We start from the raw sequence: 17,188 nt of genomic DNA, 5'->3' as shown, positions 1-17,188 counted from the left end.
TCTGTTATTCTGATGGCAACTCCCAGAATTCCCCGAATGGGACATCTCAGCACATCTGGCAACGCAAGGCTGGGACAGGGGTTATATCTTACTTCAAAATTGGGCACAATGATCAAGAGCTTTACAAAATGGCCGCTTAGCGACCATTTAAAATTTAATCTAATGGAGGCACAAGGTTGGTTGGCTTTGGCTGTAGATTGTATGAATACGGTCTTGACCTGTGACCCTTCAGACACAGCCCCAAATGGGTGACACGACCGCTAATCCTCAACTTCCAACAGTTCGTGGGTCTGTTCAGAATTACAACGGCACTGCAAAAGGCGACTGACGGTGTTTTTCACACTTAACGACCGTTGCAGCATCCTCGTGCAGCACAACATTCGGACACATGGCAACCGACTTGTATATATGACGGTGGCAGTGTCCCGGAGGGTCACGTGGCCCCCTTTTGCGACCTTCTGACAAGCCAAGTCAATGGGGGGAAAGCCAGATTTCCATTTAACGACCGTGTTTCTAATTTAACAACCGCAGCGATTCCCTGAACGACTGTGGCAAGGCAAGCCATAAATTGGGGCAAAATTCACTTAAGGAATGTCTCGCTTAACGGCAGAAAGCTTGGGCTCAATTGTGGTCATAAATCAAGGACTACCTATATATCCATTTCTCTCTTCTCCATCCTTCTTCCTCCTCCTTCTCCTCCTCCTCCTCCTCATTCAGGAGACCAAGACGGAGCTCTAGGCAGCTAGCCTGCCTTCCGGGGTGGGTGTGGGGTGGGTGGGTGTGTGGCTGTCCAGCTGCCCACCCTATACCCAAATCTCCTCTGTTTGTTTGTAAGTCACCCAGAGTCACTCAAAAGTGAGATAGGCAGCATATAAATTTAATACAATCCATCAATAAATACAGCTGCCCTCCTCCCCACTTCCTGTCTGTTCCTCCCCTTTAGGCCAACCCACCAAAGCGGTCTTGCAAGTGATGGTCATTCAGTCGCTGACCGCCAAAAAAAACCAGAGCCCCCCATTCTCAGAGGGTGGAGGATACGTTTCTCTCAAGGTGCAGGAAGGAGAGGGTGGGACCCATTTTGCACCGTAAGCCAGCCAGCTTCCTGTCCTCCAAAATGAGTCCAGAAGTTCCCAGAATTCCAAGCCAAGCCGTTGGTCAACCTGTCTGGATTTCCAATGTACGAACAGTCCTCGGCTTACAAGGGTTTGTATATTGACCGTTCCAAGTTACAAGGGCACTGGGAAAAAGTGACTTAGGAGCGTTTTTCACACTTACGACCGTTGCGGCATCACGTGATCAAAATTCAAGAGGCTTGGCCAGAGACTCATTTTTATGACGCTTCCAGCGTCTCCCGGGGTCGCGTGATCCCCTTTTGCGACCTTTCCGCCAGCAAAGTCAACGGGGGAAGCCAGATTCGCTTCCCAACTGCATCCCTAACTGAACAACGGCACGGATTCCCTTAAACGGCTGCGGCAAGGAAGGTCGTAACCGGGGGCCAAACTGACTTAACCGCTTTTCTCGCTTAGCAACGGAAATTTGGGACTCAGCTGTGCTCGTAAGTCAAGGACCAGCTGCCTCTCACATTTCCCCCCGGATCTGGGAAGGTTAGGATTGATACGGGATGCAAAAGCCGGCAATTCCAACTGCAGGGGGCAGATCTGTAACTCAGAATTGAGCTGTTGGATCTCGGCGTTCTCCGAGCGCCGAGAACATCAAGAACCCAAGAGGGGAAAAATATGGCAATTTTCAGAACACCCTGTGTGTTTTCCGGTGCCTATTTTAAGAGTGTGACAGAAGGACAGGATGTTTCCTTTGGGTGGGTTGAAGCAGCTTCTCGTCAGCAGAACAAAAGGCACCGCGTGGCTTCGGATCAGCTCTGCCTGCTTGGAAGATGGGGGGTGGGTGGGGGGCATCCAAACCCCCTGGCTTCTTCCAGAAACAGCTGTCCACAGAGAGAGAGAAATCAATGAGGGGAGGGGGACAGGGTGAAACAGCATCAGTGGCCTGGCAGTGGTCGGTTAGTCTCAAAGCCAAAAGCGACGGAATCCGGCATTCAAACAAGACCCACGGCTTCGTATTGCGCAACGGTTCGGCCGACGCTCCCCGCCAAGGGAGGGGGGTTAGTGGCGAGGGCTGACCCCTCGCGGGGAAGGAAGCGGCGGTGCGGAGGACCCTCTTTCTGGAAGGCAAAGGGGAGGAGGGGCGGTGGAGGCAGTGGGAGCGCGCAAGGTGTGCACCGCACGGCAAATCCGGATTGCCAGTTCTGTCCCATGCAGAGAGAGGAGCGGGAAGCAGGCGGCGGAAGGCGAAGTCGGATCGAGGAGGCGAGGAGGGTGTGATCACAACGCAAATTTGACGAGGCAGACGCGAGAGGTTCTGTAAAAGCCGTTTAATCGTTCACATCTTAAAAATCAGGGCGAGGGAAGCGAACAACAACTTGCTGCCACGACCCATTTGGTTAACCGGTTGTACAAAATTAAAACGGGAACAAATCAAAGGGAAAAAAGAAAAAAAAAGATATCGATCAAATCAAGGAGCACCCCAGAATACAGCAAAGCAAAAAAATAAAATAAAAAAATCCCTCAAAAGCCTGGTTTAGGGAGAGGCCGGCATCGTGGCGGTGGCGGCGGCGGGGATCAAAGCTTAGCACGCAAAACACACAGCAAGCAAAGATTGGAGCTGGCGGAAGGGGGGGAGCCGTTGTGCGCAAAGGTCTGCGGCATTCCGGGCCGGAGGGAAGAGTTCGGACAAACCAGACACGGACCACACCGTCTTCGGCCCCATCGCAGTTTCGCAAGGCGGGGTCGGCGTGGCAGTTCTTCGACCGGACCGGATCAAAACGTGGGGGAAGGAAAGAAGGAAGGAAGAGAAAGGAGTGGGGGGGGGAGGGAGGAAAGGAGGGACACACAAAATGTAGCATCACCAACCTTGCAAGTCAGTGCTCGGCTGATCGGCCAGCAGGCATCGCTCCGAGTCTGCCCAGGAAGAGTCTGTAAAGAAATCTACGTCGTTTTAGGGGTACGCCATGGATTGCAAGACACCCCCATCAACCCCAGAAATCGCGCCTGTCTGGAAACAACCTGGCTGCTTGTGGGATACCACATGGGGGAAGAAGAAGGGAGGGGGAAGCGAGGGTCTTCTAGAGAATGACACTGCTTCTCAGCCACGGCCACGACGGGTCCTCAACTTACAGCCCTTCATTGAGTGACCGTTTGAAGTTACAACGGCACCAAACAAAAAAAACCTGACTTACGACTGGTTTTCCCATGCCCGTTGCATCATCCCCGTGGTCATGTGATCAAAATTCCAGCCCGGCCCGAATTTATGATGGGTTTATTTATTTTTATTTTTTATTTTTATTTTAATTCCATTTATATCCCGCCCTTCTCCGAAGACTCAGGGCAGCTTACAAGCTTAGCAGTAGCCTTCATTCTATGTATATGCCTGCTTGTTAGGGCTTTCACACACACACCCCAAGCGGCATTATTACAAAGTCAGCTTATTGCCCCCAACAATCTGCATCCAGCCTATATTTGGGATGGCTCTTATGGTGGCTCAGGGTCACGTGATTGCGGTTTGATTTGCAGCCTTCCCAGCTGGCTTTCGACGAGCAAGGTCAATGTGAGAAGCCAATTTCAGTGAACGATTGCACACTTTATAGAACAGCATAAAAAAAAACCTGTGGCCAAGACTGTCGTAAAATGGGGCACAGCTCACCTAAGAACTGCCTTGCTTAGCTACGGAATTTTGTGACTCAGCTGGGGTTATATATCAAGGACTACCTGCACAAGCTTGGGAGAAGTGCTCAAAATAGCCGTGGGATCCTTGCTGGACAGAGGCTGGTGCCCAACATCCAGGGAAGGCTGATGGGCACAAGGGGAGGCCTACAATCAGGCTGAGTATAAACACACTGCCTTGCAGGGCCCTTTGCTGCTCGGACTCCTAAACCAGAGGTCCCCAACTCCTGGGCCCTAGTCCACTGCTGGGTCTTGAGCTGTTTGGAACCGGGCCGGGGAAACGGCAGGTGAGCGTGCGCACGCACCCCCATTTGCACGGGCAGTGGGCAAGTGCCTGCACGTAGCTGCATCTGTGTTGAGCGGCGGACACGCTTGCCCGCCGCTCCCGCAAACGGAGCTGCACGCACGCACGGACGCCTGCTTGCCCGCCGCTTTCACAAAACCATCCCCCTCTCCTGCTCCGGCTGGTCCTCAAAGCTGCAAAGGTTGGGGAACTGTGTTCCAGGTCAGCTGTGCAGATTTTGCCTATCTGTTATTTTTTCGCCCACAGCGACGGAGAGCACAGAAACTGGAACCCATGTCCCACCCGCCTCCCTGACTCCCTGCCCTGCATCCCCCATGCAAATGAGTATCCCTGGACACTTACGGTTGGAAGGGTGCAGCGCCCTCAGAACGTCTGGGCGTACTGGGCAGCGTAAGCGCTGGCGTACCTCTCATAGTACTCCGCCACATTGTAGGCGGTTCCTAAGCTGTACTGAGAGTACGTTGCAGCAGCCGCAGCAGCAGCGTACCCGGGTTGGCTGTAGGCTTGGCTGTACGTCTGGTTTGCTGCAGCAGTTGCGGCGGCAGCTGCGGCCGCTGCCGCGGCTGCAGTATAGGGGTCAGCATATTGGGCCACTACGGCATTGGGGGTAGATGTCCTCCGTCCCACGGGGCTCCTTTCTCTGTAAGCAGCGGCTGGGGCAGAGGGCAAGGCTCGGTCGTACGCTGCTCGCGCTCGGTCGTAGAGCTCGTATGCGTACTGATCACAATACTCCCGGTCGTACCAGGCACGGGCACAATAGGGCGAGTAGGTGGCCGGCGCAGGGGGCACGCGTCCCCTGGAGAAGTAGTAGCTTGGCGTCGGGGTGGGCGGGGTGGGCACGGAGGCCCCTTTCGTGGCCCGGAGGGAACTGTTGCTCTTGGAAAGGGTGACAAAAATTTTCTGATCCTCCAACGGGGTGTCGTTGAGATGCAAGATGGCGTCCATGGCTTCCCGCTCTTTGGCCATGTGGACGAAGGCGAAGTTCTTGACAATGTCGCACTCCACCACTTTGCCGAAGCGCTCGAAGAGTTGGCGGATCTGGGCGGTGGTGGCTTTGGCCGAGACGTTCCCCACGTAGATCTTGGTGGCGTTGCGGATCTTGGAGGTGGCGTACTCCACAGTCAAGTGAGTCCCGTAGAATTCGCTCTTGTGCAGCGTGCTGATGGCCTGGTGGGCCTCTTCCTCCTTTTCCATGTGGACGAAGGCAAAGTTCTTCAAAATGTCGCACTCGTTCACTTGGCCGTACTGTTCAAACAGCTTTCGCAGCTCTTCGGCTGTGACCACAGGAGAGAGCCCGCCAACAAAGATCTTCACCATGGTGATTCTGGGGGGCCCACCTGCCAGGAACCCCTTAGAAGAAAGAAAGGTAGAGGAGAAAAAGAGTGAATCCAAAGATGTCCAGACATTCACACTTATCCCTGGTCAGTTGAACAAGACTGCCCACACAAGAGTAGTCTGTTTTGATCTTGGTTAGGGGCGGTATGGCTGTGAAAGTTGGACCATAAGAAAGGCCGAGCACCAAAGAATGGTGGCCTTTGAACTGTGGTGCTGGAGAAGACTCCTGCGAGTCCCTAGGACTGCAAGGCGATCAAACCGGTCAGTCCTAGAGGAGATCCACCCTGACTGCTCTTTAGAAGGCTAGATCCTGAAGGTGAAACTCAAACACTGTGGCCACCTAATGAGAAGGAAGGACTCACTGGAGAAGAGACTAATGCTGGGAAAGGTTGAGGGCAATAGAAGAAGGGGACGACAGAGAAAGAGGTGGCTGGATGGAGTCACTGAAGCAGTAGGCGTGAGCCTAAATGGACTCCAGAAGATGGTAGAGGACAGGAAGGCCTGGAGGAACGTGGTCCATAGGGTCACGATGGGTCGGACACGACTTCGCAGCTAACGACAACAGGGGTGGTTGGGTTGGGTTAGTTTGCTACACTGCTCTCTTTCATTTGTTCACAGGCGTTGGACAAACCTAGGAAATGGGTTAATTCAGTCATCACGTCTTCCGCGAACAGAGCCGTTTTAATGCCAGCTGGTAGACACAATTTTGTTTGTCATCCTTGACGGGCCCTGAGCAGCATCCCAATTATCCCTGCCCAATTATTGGCTTTTAGGAAGCTGCCGATAATCAAATCAAGCATTTAACTCCGCCTGGTCTATGAGAGAATGCAGCTCCATCGCCCTCAGCAGTAATTTTTATATGGCAATTTCTGACCAAAAAATAAAGGTAGTCCTTGACTTATAACCATTCATTCAGCAGTTTGAAGTTATGACAGCCCCGGAATAAGGGACTTATGACGGGTCCTCAAACTTACAGGATGTGATTCAGGTGCTTGCACTTAAAACGGTTGAAGTGTTGAGTGCCCTCGGTGGGGGTTTCCTAAATTTAGGGCTAGGTGTCCCCTCTGTCAGGGACAGTTTAGTGGGCCCTGAGCTTGGGGTTGGACTAGATGACCTTGGAGGTTCCTTTTCGTGCATCCATTCTAGCTCTCTATTGTAGAAGTTATCATCAACAGGCTTGTTCATGAGAATCAACTTGGGCAGCCATTGGACCTCCAGATGTCGTTCAGCTATAACTCCCAGCATTCCTCATTGACTGGGCAGTTTTCTAGGAGGTTACAGATGTTTTCAATTTTCAACTGAGGACCATCTGTTCCTTCCAGATATGCAGAATTCCAGCTCACCAGCTCAGCATCTGTCCGGCATAAGAGGAATCACCTCCAACTGTGCAGTGGAATTCCATATTGTCTGGTCCAGTCCAGCCAGCTGGGCCCCTCCAGATGTTGGATCAAAGGCCTATCAACCCCAAGCAGCACACTTTCCCCAAAGGTTGATGGAATTTGTAGTCTGGCAACATCTGGAGGGCACCCACTGGCTGGCCTTGCAAGGCAAGATTGCTCAGTTGGTGGAGTTTGAGGTCCCACAATGCACTTCGTGCAGTGTTTCTCAGTGGCAGAAACTTGAAGCTGTGTAGACTTAAACTTCCAGAATTCCCCAGCTAGCATGCCGGCTGGGGAATTCTGGGAAATGCAGTCCACCCATCTTAAAGCATGCCGGCTGGGGAATTCTGGGAAATGCAGTCCACCCATCTTAAAGCATGCCGGCTGGGGAATTCTGGGAAATGCAGTCCACCCATCTTAAATCATGCCAGCTGGAGAATTCTGGGAAATGCAGTCCACCCATCTTAAAGCATGCCGGCTGGGGAATTCTGGGAAATGCAGTCCACCCATCTTAAAGCATGCCGGCTGGGGAATTCTGGGAAATGCAGTCCACCCATCTTAAAGCATGCCGGCTGGGCAATTCTGGGAAATGCAGTCCACCCATCTTAAAGCATGCCAGCTGGAGAATTCTGGGAAATGCAGTCCACCCATCTTAAAGCATGCCGGCTGGGGAATTCTGGGAAATGCAGTCCACCCATCTTAAAGCATGCCGGCTGGGGAATTCTGGGAAATGCAGTCCACCCATCTTAAAGCATGCCGGCTGGGCAATTCTGGGAAATGCAGTCCACCCATCTTAAAGCATGCCGGCTGGGCAATTCTGGGAGTTGAACTCCACACAGCTTCAAGTTGCCAAGACTGAGGAACCCTGCGCTAGACCAACTCAATGGGTGTGTGTGTGTGTGTGTGTGTGTGTGTGTGTGTGTGTTTGTTTGCGCACACAGAACACACACAATCCCTATTACTGGGGGGACACTCTGACCCTCAACACAAGACTGACTCCATTTTGAAAGCACTTCCCCATCTGGCTCCAACTTTGCCCAAGGACCCCCTCCCCAGATTTCCACCCCTTCCAGATCCCAAGGCCTTGCCCACTTTTTTTTTCAACCTCATCCTCAGTCTCAACTTGGCACTCACACACACACACACACACACACAGAGAGAGAGAGAGAGAGAGAGAGAGAGAGAGAGAGACCCGGCCAGCTGCTTGGACTTCCATCCTCCTTCCACCCCCGCCTGGCTGAGGATGATGGGATCTCAAGTCGGCCTCGTCTGGAGGGCCGACGGAGAGTCGAGGCCACTTTCTCCACGCGGCTCCCCCCCTCCCCTCTCCCTGGGCGCCCTCAAACTTTGCCTGGAAAGGCGGGGAGGGGGTTGCAAGAAGGGGGGGGAGGAGAGGCATGCACCGAGCCCCACCCGGGACGGAGGGCGGGGAGAGGAAGGGAGAACCGGCAGTCGCTGAGTAAAGGGCCAGCTGCTGCTCCGCTGCAAATCCGGATTGCACCGCCACGCTGCGGGTCAATTTGCAAAGGAGGGGTGGCTGGCTGGGTGGGGGGGGGTCCTTTTGCACCCTCAGCCTTTGCAGCATCCATCCAGAGCCCCCCCTCCCCCCCAACTCACCGGGCCGGATTCCTGCCTGCGCCTGCTTCGTGCAATGCAACGACCCCCGCCTTCCTTTTTCTCTTTCTTTCTTTCTTTCTTTCTTTCTTCCTTTCTTTTTTTTTCCCTTCTCCCTTTGCCTTAACCTCCCGGCCGGGCTTGGGCGACGATGAAGCTGCCTAGGACTGCGCCATGTTGGCCATCTTTCTGGCTCACGTGACTCGGGGGTGGGGGGGGTGGGGGGGCGCGAGGACCTCCCCCCTTCCCTCCCTCCCTCCCTCCCCCAATAAGCGACTCCTTCCGAGGCGGGAGGAGGCGTTCCCACGACCGGAGCTTGACACGGGTTGCACGTCTGAACGGGCTAGGGTGGGAATGGCGCCGCGGGATTGCAGGGCAAAAAGGTGTGTCTCTCCCCACCCCCACACCCCCACCACCAGCACCGGGAGAGAAACCCCCCCTCCCCTCGTAGGGTTGAGTTAGGGTGGTGGAAGAGGCGAGCTTGGTTCCGTTTGGCCGCTGCATCTTCTTGGGGAGGGGAGGGGATGTAAGAGGCCAGCCTTGGAATCCTGCACCCACTTTTGGTCAGCAAGATATAAAAAAGAGGTTGAGACTCTGGAAAGAGTGCAGAGAAGAGCAACAAAGAGGATCAAGGGGGCTGGAGGCAGAAACATACAATGGACGGTTGCAGGGAAAAAAAATTCCATTTATATCCCGCCCTTCTCCAAAGACTCAGGGCGGCTTACAATCTAAGAAGCACAAATCAATTGGGAATGTCTGGTCTAATGAAGAGAAGAATCAGGGGTGACATGATTGCAGTCTTCCAATACTTTTGAGGGGCTGCCCCAAAGGAGGGGGTCAAATTGTTTTCCAAGCCACCAGAAGGCCAGTCGAGAAACAACGGATGGAAACTCATCAAGGAGAGAAGCAACCTGGAATTAAAGGAGAAACTTCCTGACAGCGAGGACAATTACCCAGGGGAACTGCTTGCCACCAGAAGTTGTGGATGCTCCATCAAAGAGACTGGACAGCCGCTTGTTTGAGATGGTCTAGGACCGTGGTGGCGAACCTATGGCACGCATGGGCCTCTCTGTGGGCACGCGCACCGTCGCCCCAGTCCTAGGCCTTCAGCTGGGTTTTATAAAACCTTTTCGTTTTAAGCCTCCGCTGCCGTGTGCAAAAAAAAAAGGTTCAATCAATCAATCAATCAATTTCAACTTCTCGTGGGAAGAAAAAGATCTTGCAAAGTTGGAATTGATTGAACATTTTAGTCCCACCTAGTCTGCCGTTACCACCGCAGCCACGCCCACCCATTGGGCCACACCCACCCAATGGGCCACACCCACCTGGCACCCGACGATACATAAGTGGGTTTTGGGTTGTAGTTTGGGCACTCGGTCCCTAAAAGGTTCGCTATCACTGGTCTAGGATCTCCTGCAGGGGGTTGGACTAGAAGACCTCCAAGGTCCCTTCAATTCCTGTGATTCTAATAACGTGCTTGCTTGCTTCGTCACGGGCATCCAGGGCTCCAATGGGATTGAGCCATAATGACTTAAGTCTTTCTGGTTTTGCAACACATGGTTTAAACGAGATTAATTAAAATATAAATTTTAAATCTATGATTTGACCTGGTTACTAAATTAATCCACTCCTTGGACCCACCGCATGCGCTGACTAAGCCCTCGGTTCATGTTACGGGCTGGGTTTGCACAATCGACAGAGCCATGCAAAGGTACAGTAAAACTAAGCAAGCTTTCGCTATGCAAAACGGAGCAATGGGTTGGTAAGTGATGTGGTTGTGTGAATACGGACAAAGGTGTTAAAGGTGAAGGCCGGCCTGCCGCACCCTGCTGAAACGCTATCCAACCTGACTCTGCTCTAGCAAGGAGCCAGTCGTGTGAACTCAACTGCTATCCAACTTTCTTTGAGACTCAAGAAATTTCTGGTCCGGACTGCTGCATTGCATTGTAGCTGGGGCTACCCCTGAAGGCAGGAAAAGCAGCCAAAGTAGAAACGGAACTGGGAATCCAGTCCAAAATTCTCCACCCAGCTTGCAAAGAACAGTAAATTGCTGGTCACAAGGAGTATCTGGGCAATGCCACACCACCCAGTGGAGTGCAGTTCCACAGCCAAAATCCCCCCAACAGCAATGCCCATCGCTGAGAATTCTGGGCACTGAGGTTTGCACATCTGGAAATTGCCTAGGTTGGCAAACACGGTCTTAAAGCTGACCCAGGTTTATTGGAGAAACTCACTTGCTTGAATTCACACAAGGCACTGCATCCCAAAACCACCAATTTCATTTGAGTTTAGCTAGCTGTGTGAAGAGGAGGAGAAAGGACCAGCTCCCATAATAATAGAATATAGAATCATAGGATTCAAAGGGACCTTGGAGGTCTTCTAGTCCAACCCCGCTGCTCAGACAGGAGACCCGATTATGCCATTCTGGACAAATGGATCAGATACAGATTTTAAAATGGTATTTTCTGCTTTTAAGCACTTTAGTAAGACTGTATCCTTACCCTTTCTTGCAATTTTGTAACTCTTCTCCCTTGAGGGAAACGTGAAATATAAATAAATAAAATAATAAATAAAAATAAAAGGTGCTTTGGAGAATCTGTTGGACACTGTTCCTGCGATTCCTGCTACAAACACGGCTATACGGTGGCTTCTGCTCTTTGCAATTGTGGTGACTTGCAGCCAGCAACACGTAAGTACGAGTAGTCCTTGACTTATAACAGTTCATTTAGCGACCGTTCAAAGTTACATCACTGGGAAAAAAGGGGCTTGGGACCGTTTTTCAACCTTACGACCATCGCAGCCTCCCCAGGGCCACGTGATTCAAATTCAGACGCTTGACAACTGACTCAAATTTGTGACGGTTGCATAGTGTCCCGGGGTCACGTGATCCCCTTTTTGTGACCTTCTGACAAGCAAAGTCAATGGGGAAGCCGGATTCACTTAATGACCACAACTGCAGTGATTCACTTAACAGCCATGGCAAGAAAGGTCATAAAATGGGACAAAACACACTTATAACAACTGTCTCAATTAGCATCAGGAATTTTGGGCTCCATTCTGATTGTACGTCGAGGACGACCTGCATATCTCCCCTTGGTGCCCCTATCCGTGTACCCTTGACCTCCTGGCAGCACGACAGAACACAATTGTTGTTGTTGTTAGTTGTGAAATCGTGTCCGACCCATCGCGACCCCATGGACAGCGTTCCTCCAGGCCTTCCTGTCCTCCACCATCTTCTGGAGTCCCTTTAATCTCACGATTAATGGTGCTAATTTCTGGGCAAGATCTGTTTTAATTTGTACGTATTTTCATCTTACGTTTGGTATTTTAAATTTTATGTCATAGAGAGTATGCCTTATTTTAATTGTGACGCTTCTGACCCGAATAAGCAATCAAACGGTCCCTGCCTGCTTGCATTCCAGTCCTGACTGGTTTGACAACGTCAGAACAGCCCTGCGAGGTTTGGCGGAAAGAGAGGCAGAGGGAATGTTATTCGGAAAGCTTTGCGCTCAAGTGGGACTGGAGGCCTCCTTCATCTATGTGCAACGCCTTAACCAGCACATGTCTTAATTTTTCATAATTAAGAAAATCTCAATGTTGGGGGTGTAGCATCGGCCCCCCTGTGCGATTGTAGGGTCCCACACTCGCATAGCTGAGGTCATAAACGGGCTCAGCATCTGACTTTTTCCAGATGTAAATGATGCTGCAGGGGAATGTCGGTACCTGAAGACAGATCTTTTAAACATTTATATGTTATTTTGTTTTTAATCTAGATCAGGGATCCCCAACCTTGGTCTCTTTATGACTTGTGGACTTCAACTTCCACAACTTCTGGTGGCAAGCCGTTCCACTGGTTAATTGTCCTCACGGTTCGGAAGTTTCTCCTTAATTCCAGGTTGCTTTTCTCCTTGATGAGTTTCCATCTGTTGTTTCTTGTCCTGCCTTCTGGTGCTTTGGAGAATAAATTGACCCCTTCCTTTTTTGTGGCAGCCCCTCAAATACTAGAAGACTGCTATCATGTCACCCCTGTTTCTTCTTCTCTTTAGACTAGCCCAGTGATGGCGAATCTTTTAGAGACCGAGTGCCCAAGCTGCAACCCAAAAACCACATATGGATCCTCGGGTGTTGGGTGGGCGTGGCCCATTGAGTGGGCGTGGCCCATTGGGTGGGCGTGGCCCATTGGGTGGGCGTGGCCGTGGTGCTAACAGCAGACTGCGTGAGACTAAAAAGTTCAAGCAATCAATTCCAACTTTGCAAGATCTTTCCCCCCCCCCGTGAGTTGAAATTGATTGATTGATTGAACCTTTTTTTTTTTTTGCACACGGCGACGGAGGCCTAAAGCAAAAACGTTTTATAAAACCCAGCTGAATGCCCAGGGCCGGGGCGATGGCGCACGTGCCCACAGAGAGGGCTCTGCGTGCCACCTGTGGCACGTGTGCCATATGTTCGCCACCACAGGACTAGCCCAACCCAAGTCCTGCAGCCGTTCTTCGTATGTTTTAGTCTCCAGGCCTTGGATCATCTTAGTTGCTCTTCTCTGAACTTTTCCCAAGGTCTCAACATCTTTTTTGTTATACGGTGACCCAAATTGGCCGCAGTATTCCAGGTGTGGATAAAGCAAAGCCAACCGGAGACCCCCAGGTCATGAGCTTGGCAGGATTGAACCCCCACCCCCAAGAGTCACTCAGTCTGCTAACCAATAAAGCTGCTGCCCCGTCTGTGACTTCACAGTCCATCATCCACTTGGGCTGCAGGCATCACTCGGGCACTCCTGCCTGCATCATGCGTGGCCCCCTCTGCCTTTTCTCCTTGTGCCAGGGCGGCTCGGCCGTGCACCAAGGCATAGCCGGTGGGCAGGACGCAGAAGGGCCCCCCTCCCTCCTGTGGGAGTGGCTGGCGGTCTGCTCGGCCATGGTGGTGGCGCTGGTGCTGGCGTTCGCGACCAAGTTGCTCACCGGGAAGCGGAGCCCCAAAGGCAGGAGAACATCCAAGGTGACGGGCCAGGACAGGAAGGGCCCGGGCGTGGAAGCGGGGCCCGTGCCCTGGGTTGGCCCTCAGGGTGTGGGGAGGCCATCCCGGTTCACTGCGAGGAGGGATGGGTGGCGAACAAATCAAATAAATAAACGCGGGTCGTCCTAAAACGTATGGCCACAGTTGAGCCCCAAATTTCCGTTGCTAAGCGAGACAGTTGTTAAGTGAATCGCTGCAGTTGTTAAGCTAGCAATACAGTTGTTGAGTGAATCTGGCTTCCCCGTTGATTCGTGAGAAGGTCGCAAAAGGGGGATCACGTGACCCCGGGACGCTGCAACGGTCATAAATGTGAACTAGCTGCCATGTGTCCGAATTTTGATCACGGGACTGCAGGGATGCCGCGATGGTCGTTAAGTGTGAAAAATGGTCATAAGTCACTTCTTTCAGTGCCTGACAGTGACTAAATGAACCGTTGTGAGTTGAGCACTAGCTGTAAAATAAAAGAGAGAGCAGTGGAGCAGCCAGGACTGCAAAGCTGGGCGCCGTTTTTCGAAATATTAAAAGGATGGGCTTTGGAGTCCTGGAAGCAGGAGCATGGGCATTGACTTCAGCATCTTACAACAGCTGTGACTTTTTGCCATTGCACACTTTTAAGGTGTGGCGGACACGGACTAGAGCAGCGTCCCTCATCCTTACTAACTTTTAAAACGGGTGGACTCCAAGTCCCAGAATTCCACAGCCGGCAATGGATTCTGGGAATTGAAGCGCATCCATGCCGGCTGGGGAATTCTGGGAGTTGAAGCTGCCAAGGTTGAGAAACAATGCAGTATAGATCAGACACAACCAAATTAAAAGAGTCGTGTCTTTTAACCTGCAATTTGCAGTTTCTCTGATGTTTATTCTGCCTGTAACGGAAATGCTGGGGTTTTTTTTCTGGCTTATTCTGAGAACAGAGCAGAAGGTTTGAGAAAGTCTTTCAGATGTGCTGAGAGGAGCGGGAGTGCACAGGTAGTCCTCAACGTACGACCATAACCAGGATCAGAATTTCCCTTGTTAACCAAAGTGGTCATTAAGAGAGTCTGGCCATTTGTACGACCTTTTTTTGCCGGTTGTGAAGCAAACCATTGCAGTTCTGAAATGAATTGTGCGGTCGTTAAGTGAATCCGGCTTGTTGGAAGCCAGCTGGGAAGGCCGCGAAAGGGGATCACGTGAATGTTGGGAATGCTGCAACCGTCGTAAGTACACGCCAGTTGCCAAGCGTCTGGCCATGGGGGGCTGCTGCAACGGTCATAAGTGTGAAAATCAGTCGTAAGTCCGTTTTTCACTGCTGTTGTAACAGTCGTTAAACAAACGGTCGTAAATCGAGGACTACCTGTATAGCGATAATGTCTTTGTCACTAAGGTATCCCCGCGCCCTCCCCGTGATCTTCCATTGTGACAGATGTGAAACGAGGAAAACCAAGGAAGGAGGTTTGAATAGTTTGGGAGGGAGAGTTGTGTAAAGTAACAACAACCTCTTTCTTTTTCACAATCACACTTACAAACTCACTTTCCTTATCTCTAATGAATTTTACAAGAGTGTCTTTTCAAACCTGGCGACGCTAAGCTGCGTGGACTTAAATTCCCAGAATTCCCCAGCTAGCCAGAGGAATTCTGGGAGTTAAAGTCCACACAGCTTCATGTCGTCAAGTTTGGAAAACAAACAAACACGGTTTTAGAACAGGATTTTCCAACTTGGCAACTTTAAGACTTGTAGACTTCAACTCTCAGAATTCCCAAGCCAGCGTGACAGGCTGGGGAATACTGGGAGTTGAAGTCCACACACTTAAAGCATGCTGGCTGGGGAATTCTGGGAGTTGAAGTCCACACACTTAAAGCATGCTGGCTGGGGAATTCTGGGAGTTGAAGTCCACACACTTAAAGCATGCTGGCTAGGGAATTTTGGGAGTTGAAGTCCACACACTTAAAGCACGCTGGCTGGGGAATTCTGGGAGTTGTAGTCCACCCCTCTTAAAGCCTGCTGGCTGGGGAATTCTGGGAGTTGTAGTCCACCCTTCTTAAAGTTTGCTGGCTGGGGAATTCTGGGAGTTGTAGTCCACCCCTCTTAAAGCTTGCTGGCTGGGGAATTCTGGGAGTTGTAGTCCACCCCTCTTAAAGCATGCTGACAGGGGAATTCTGGGAGTTGAAGTCCACACAGCTTCAAGTTGCCAAGTAGAACACTGCATCCCTGAGAACAAGGGACATTTTTGTTGGTTTGTTGGCCCTTTCGGGTTTCCGCTGCAGCAGCTTAAGAAAATCTCCATTTTCTGCTATTTTTGTGTCCCTTCCACAGCAGCCAGATGCCCTGGCCGATTCAGACGAGCTGAAAAGCCGGCTCCTGCAGACTTTCTCGCAGATGGAACAGGAGCTGGTCAAACTCATGACCCTGGTCCACAACCACAAGGCCAGCCTCATCACCCGCCATCGCGGCTGCAGATCCCCCGCCTGCCTGCGAGTTCGAGAGAACAACAAGGCCTTTAATTTGGCGGTCTACGATATTGTTGAGGAGTGAGCTGCAGGAAAGAGATTAGATAGAGGAATAAAAGTATTCACGATGGACGGGCACCAATCGGGAGCCACTGCGCATTCCGTGTACGGTCCAGATTCAAAGTGGGCCTGGGGGTGGATGAGCCAGGCAACAACAACCCTGTGAGATTGTGATGCACGCGCGGAAGGTCTGCTGGGGATGTGATTCTAGCTTTCTCTGCCTTAGATTAGTCCATGTTGGCCTTACACCTTTTTTTCACTGGTTTTATCTCGGTGGAATTGGCTTAAAACCAGTGGTGGGATTCAGCCGCTTCGCGCCGCTTTGGCAGAACCGGTAGCTAATTTTTTTGTTGCCCAGGCCCAGAACGGACTTCCGGAAGTGGCATCCACACGCAGAGAACCGGTTGTTCCCATGTTTGAATCCCACCACTCCTTCCTTCCTTCCTTCCTTCCTTCCTTCCTTCCTTCCTTCCTTCCTTCCTTCCTGTGGTGGGATTCAGCCGCTTTGCACCACTTCTGCAGAACCGGTAGCTAATTTTTTTGTTGCCCAGGCCCAGAATGGACTTCCAGAAGCGGCATCCACACGCAGAGAACCGGTTGTTCACATGTTTGAATCCCACCACTGCTTAAAACCCTATCCCAGACGGCTGCCAGGAAGTCATGGTTTGTTTTAGCCATACTTTTGAGCCACCCGCTCCATTGTTCTGCGTGCGATGCAAAGTCCAACTGTAAACCATGATTGATGGACTGCAAAAGCCAAGCCAATGCTAAGAAAGCTTCAATTAGACAATGGCCAGGATAATCCACGTTAAGAAACTTTGTTGGACTTTGCACTCATCATAGAACAGAGCATAACAAGGCTGGAAGGGACCTCGCAGAACCCCCTGCTCAGGTAGGAGACCCTATACCAGGGGTAGGCCACCTTGGCTCTTTTATGACTCGTGGACTTCAACTCCCAGAATTCCTGAGCCAGCCATGCTGCGGGAAAAGGGAGAGGTTTCCAAGCTGAGCCATGCTGGCTGAGGAATTCTGGGAGTTGAAGTCCACAAGGCATGAAGGGGCCATAGTTCCCCCATGCTGGCTCAGGAATTCTGGGAGTTGAAGTCCACAAGTCATGAAGGGACCATAGTTCCCCTATGCTGGCTGAGGAATTCTGGGAGTTGAAGTCCCCAAGTCATGAAGAGGCCATAGTTCCCCCATGCTGGCTCAGGAATTCTGGGAATTGAAGTCCACGAGTCATAAAAGAGCCAAGGTTGCCTACCCCTGCATACTATTCCAGACAAATGGCTCTCCAGTCCCTTTTAGAAGATCTCCAGCGATGA

General features: G+C 51.6%; 1 protein-coding gene across 1 annotated transcript; it reads right to left on the bottom strand.

The window, feature by feature from the left end:
* Positions 1-1,910: 1,910 nt before the first annotated feature.
* Positions 1,911-8,561, bottom strand: LOC308675540 (uncharacterized protein). The gene is made up of 3 exons (XM_081340956.1): positions 8,373-8,561; positions 4,384-5,391; positions 1,911-2,990 (listed from the first exon to the last, which is right to left on the bottom strand). The coding sequence occupies exon 2, from the start codon at positions 5,356-5,358 to the stop codon at positions 4,405-4,407; it is 954 nt and encodes a 317-aa protein (XP_081197082.1). The 5' UTR covers positions 5,359-5,391; positions 8,373-8,561; the 3' UTR covers positions 1,911-2,990; positions 4,384-4,404.
* Positions 8,562-17,188: the final 8,627 nt, after the last annotated feature.

The sequence above is a fragment of the Vipera berus genome (genome assembly GCF_964194415.1).
Source record: "Vipera berus genome assembly, chromosome: 16".
Classification (NCBI taxonomy): domain Eukaryota; kingdom Metazoa; phylum Chordata; class Lepidosauria; order Squamata; family Viperidae; genus Vipera; species Vipera berus.
This window is presented reverse-complemented; position numbering and strand designations above follow the sequence as displayed.